General features: G+C 39.1%; 1 protein-coding gene across 1 annotated transcript in view; it reads right to left on the reverse strand.

The window, feature by feature from the left end:
* Positions 1-1,182: 1,182 nt before the first annotated feature.
* TSPAN4 (tetraspanin 4) overlaps positions 1,183-4,665 on the reverse strand; it is a 166,452-nt gene continuing 162,969 nt past the window's right edge. The window contains exons 6-8 of the mRNA XM_009996415.1: positions 4,609-4,665; positions 3,271-3,354; positions 1,183-1,251 (exon numbers count right to left, since the gene is read on the reverse strand). The exon at positions 4,609-4,665 is cut by the window's right edge and continues 4 nt beyond it. Of these exons, the coding sequence (XP_009994717.1) occupies positions 1,183-1,251; positions 3,271-3,354; positions 4,609-4,665 (210 nt within the window). The remainder of the gene's footprint in view (positions 1,252-3,270; positions 3,355-4,608) is intronic.

Raw genomic sequence — 4,665 nt, forward strand, 5'->3', positions numbered from 1 at the left:
CTAAGCATAAAGACATCTGAAGTCTTAATAACTCCCAGAAAAATAAGCAATGTGCAAAAGATTTTTCCTCAGCAAGGCAAACTCATCATATCTCCAGATGATGATATCCCAAAGTACATTAATGAAATGGTGACATTCAGGAAAAGGAACAGCTGACAGGTTTGTACAAGTGTGGAAATGAGTGATACTTTCTGGCAGACAAACTTGAACCCGGGATGATAAAAAATAAAATCATAGTGAAGTGACAGAGAGAACCCACTCACAGGTTGTTTACTGAAATGAAGATACAGCTGAAAGTAATTATTTGTTTCCCAGAGGTATAAGTGATAGTGCCTCCAACAAGAAATAATACTCGGTTATTTCAGTTGGAATGTAAAATGAGATAGATTCCCTCTTTCTGAAGTTAGATGCTGGGTATTTTCACCTCCTTTTAGAACAGTATGTATTTATGAATGTAATATATATTACTTATACAGTCAACCATCTATATGCCACTGGCAATTAGTGAGACAATGTCCAATATTGTTTTCCCTCAACAGCCAGATTTCACTGTGCAGATTCTGATTAAAAGCCTGACTTGGCAGTGCCCAAGTTTAAAAAATACTCCTTAAAAAAATTTTTTTTCAGATCATCCTCTCCTGCCTACAAAGTCATATTGAGATACTTGGAGGCAGAGCTGCCCGATCTTGACATTTTACCTGTGTGCAAACTGTAGTAAAATTACAGTGCTACCCATGCTGTACCCTCTTTTCATGCTGAAGAATACTCAATTCTATACCCTCTCTTCCAGACCATGAAATGCAGGAAGACAACCCAGGACATTTCACAGAGGTTGCCTCAGTGCAATCTTTTCCTAACATCCATTTGAAGATCAGCCCTTCATAAGCAGCTTCCTTTCCCTTGCCCATGGAAAAGGAACCATTGCTATTTGTGCAACTTCATTGGAAGTTTTCTTCTTTTTAAAGACAAGGCTGCTTCTTTCTTACCTGTGTCAGTTCAAGTACTTATAGTTTCTTTTCTTCCTTCTTCAATAAAGGGGTGTAATTCACAAAATCTTCAGAAATATAGTATTATGTACAGTTTATAGTACAAATGTAAAAAAAAAAAAAGTCAGATGAATGAGCATGAAGAAGATTTTTCCTGTGTCCTTTGTAGGAGAAGTGGAAAGATTGGGAAAGGTATCTATGCACAGTACGTGTCTGCCTTCACTACCTGACAATACATGGTCATTGCAAAGGTGAGTCCAAGAATCTAAGAGAAAAACAAACAAACAATTCTTTTTCAGTACTTAAAAAAGCCCCTATTTATTGAAACAAACAAAAAAAACCCAAAACGAACAAAAAACACAGACAAAACAAAAAAGAGAAAAGCATGCTTACACTAGTTTTGTTCACACATGGAAGACATATCATTTTCTTGCTGGTTCATGTCCTTGTTCTGTCCCTACTTTCTGTCTGCTTTTTGTCCTTATCTGTATTGCTATTTTACAGAATGAAAAATGACAGCACAAGCAAGCTGATTTCTCCACAAAGAGCAGCCAGCAGATACTGGGAAGAGGTATATTGAAAATAAATGTTTGATTGTCTTTTTCTTTAAAGTATTCTACAGTAGCAAACCACAACTGTGGGGCTGTGTGGTTACCTCTGTAGCTATTTCTTTGAAAGACAACTGGGTTCATCCCTGACCCAAAGGATGCTGTGGTTTACTGTGTATTACTTTTCCGAACGTATGTGTGCACAGGTTTCTATGGGGGAATCACTGAAGAGTGTCCACGTATCATAACCATCAATGCTTCACCAATGTGTGCCTTTCTTACTCAGCCGATTCAAGAGAAGCAGCAGGCAGGTGGTGGTTTTCTCTCAGCCAAGCTACTGACCTGCTGTGCCACATCCTGTAGATTATTTCATCAAAAAAGGAGATGGGGAAGAGAGTCTTTTTTCCTTCAGTTGAAGTACTTACATGAGTGTACCAAGTGGTTGTTGCTATTCCTTTGCAACACCACTCTAAAAATTATAATTGAAATTAAGGTTTACCAGGTAGAAATTTTTTGTATGAGTTCTATTTTAAGCACTGAATTCGACCAGTTCATATTTACTCTTTAAAAAAATAACAGTTCCTGTTAATTAGTATTATAATAAAAACTCCCATGAGGAGTCAGGCATTAGTATAAGTTGCAGCCAATATGTGAACATATGATAGAGTAAGATACATGACCCTGCTGCCTAACCTGACATTAGTAGGAATATGACTGGAATTCAGATTCCAGGCTCTCGCTGCTGCCAGTGGTATCCATGCAAAATTATTTTTAAAAACCCCCACCAAAAAAGGGTTAATCTGGAGTTCGTTACATGGTCTTAATAAGCTTAGCGATGCCATCTTTGTGTTGAGTGTGAGAGAGAAGTGAAGCTGGAAACTAAAGCTCTCTCTTCACTGCATTTGGGAATGCAGTTTGAGCCATAAATGGAGGGCTGACATACAGCCAAAACAGCCTGAGCTTTAGCACAACTTTCACCTGTTTATCCTCAAGCTAAGGTTTGTTCCATCAGGGCTACCACTATTGCCACAACCACAGTAAGATGGATCAAAGACACAGGTACATAAGAGACAAGAGCCTGCATTGACAGCTGATTCTTCTCTGACCAAAGTTATGTGGAGCATAAATTAAGGTCAAAATCTAATAGGAAAGTCTATGCCAGTCTTACCTACCTCATTTCCCCGCAATTAACAGAAAAGAACCATGGATTTATTGGCAAGGTTGAGTAATGGTAGCAACTGCCCAACTTCTAACTTACCTTAGGACTAAGGATGGGGGTTGAAGAGTTAAGCTACTTTTAGGCTATCTTGAAGTTGGATAATTAGCTTAACTGGCTGGTCCTCTATGGAGAATTACTGGACAAATATAGGTATCCTAAAAGACAATTCACCCTACCCTGATTAGGCTTCTCACTTTGGATGGCAGGGACTGCCTCTCCATGGAGTCTATTCTAAGGCTCAGTCTATTCTAAGGCTTCACTGGGTAAAGTGCCTGCTCTTTGCAATGCATCATAAACAGAAAATGTGTGTATTCCTAATATTTACTTAAAATACTGTGTTCCTTGTGCATAGTTTTTGAACAAAATTATAAAAGTCAAATCTTGCTGAGGTTTACTCTAATATCCTGCAAAATTTGGAATTATTAAAATAGGCCTGGGCAGAGTACATCTGGATCTATTGTCACGTATTTAATTATGATTAATAAGGATTTGAAAAAAAAAATATAATTAACTGTACCTGCACAATAGCTGTGCACAATCCAAAGATTCCCACTGCTAGTAAGTTTTCCTGGAGCCATATTTTCACCGTTTCATAGCAAGGCTAGAAAAAAACCCAGAATATTGGATTAGCCATAAACACACATCTCTACTCATACATAGTCAGAAAAGAGCCAGATCAGATTAAACTGCTAGATAGCCTGGATTATCATTTCTGCATTGGAGCAACTACCATGTATGTCTGGGTTAAAGCCTGAACATGGAGTACTAATCATAATGACATCAAAAAGCATACCTCCAAAATGCAAAGCAAAAAATTTGCCCTCTGTCTTGTCTCTGCCAAGAATCATTCAGCCTTCAGTTAGTGGCTTTCACATATGTGTAAAGGAAAAACTATTAATGCCCACCAGAAGGCATGATGTTAACCTGCACTGCTCTTCTCAGTACCCCCCAAAAAACAGAAAGACTTTTAAGTTTTCAAATTCAAATTTTTATTTGGAGCTACTTGAAAAGGAAAAGGGAGCCATGCTTGCTTGGAACTGAGCCTGTGCCACTTCCAATCTGTGCATATGGAATCTCATTAGAGACAGCTTTACTTATTGTCTTCAGAAACCATTAGAACCAGTAAAACTTCATTATAATTCCACTTCATCGCCTGGTCTTAACTGCACATCCCTCCTGGGTAACTGAAACTTTAATTAGAATGAATACTCGCTGAGCTAATTTCTGACAAGAAGTTAGGCTCTGACTTGTCTGCTCCTTCTTGAGGACATGATAGGGAAATTATCCAATGGAGTTTTGAATTTCATTACAGGCAAGTGCAGAAACCCATTGCAAAAAAAGTGCTGCTTGCAATTCAGTGAACATTTCCCATCCCCTGCTGTCCAGTGGAAGCTGCTGAATTAGCACTCCCAGCTCCCATGGCCCTGGTGCCTCATGGGTACCTGAGCTACAGCTGCTGCTCCAGTGCTTGTTCTATGTGTGTGCATGAGCCATTTGCCTTTTTCTCTACCTGACTAGAGTAAGTGGAACATTAAGAAGGACAACTCTGTTATTTCTTAGCTAGATCGAACTAGACTGTACGTCAGATCAGTGTTGCAAGGCACTTGTCTGCAATGTGAAACAGCAGCTCAGAGCTTACTGGAAGAGAATACTTCAGCTTGTAAAAATAATGAAATAGGCATTTTCACTGCAGGTTGAAAGTAACAGCTCAACATGAGCCTTCTGCAACCTTCTGATTAAAGATGAGTAAGGTACAACATACCTTATCATTTGTATAGCCCTGCAGATGACTAGCTGCCTGCCCTTTATCTGGGTTGCAAGGTAGCTGCTGAGATGCTGCTTGAGAGCTACTCACTGCTTTCCACCAGGTCCCTGGAGAATGGAGTCCACAGTTCTCACTGAATTCTAAGCA

This window comes from Chaetura pelagica, unplaced genomic scaffold, assembly GCF_000747805.2.
Source record: "Chaetura pelagica isolate M959 unplaced genomic scaffold, ChaPel_1.0 scaffold74, whole genome shotgun sequence".
Classification (NCBI taxonomy): domain Eukaryota; kingdom Metazoa; phylum Chordata; class Aves; order Apodiformes; family Apodidae; genus Chaetura; species Chaetura pelagica.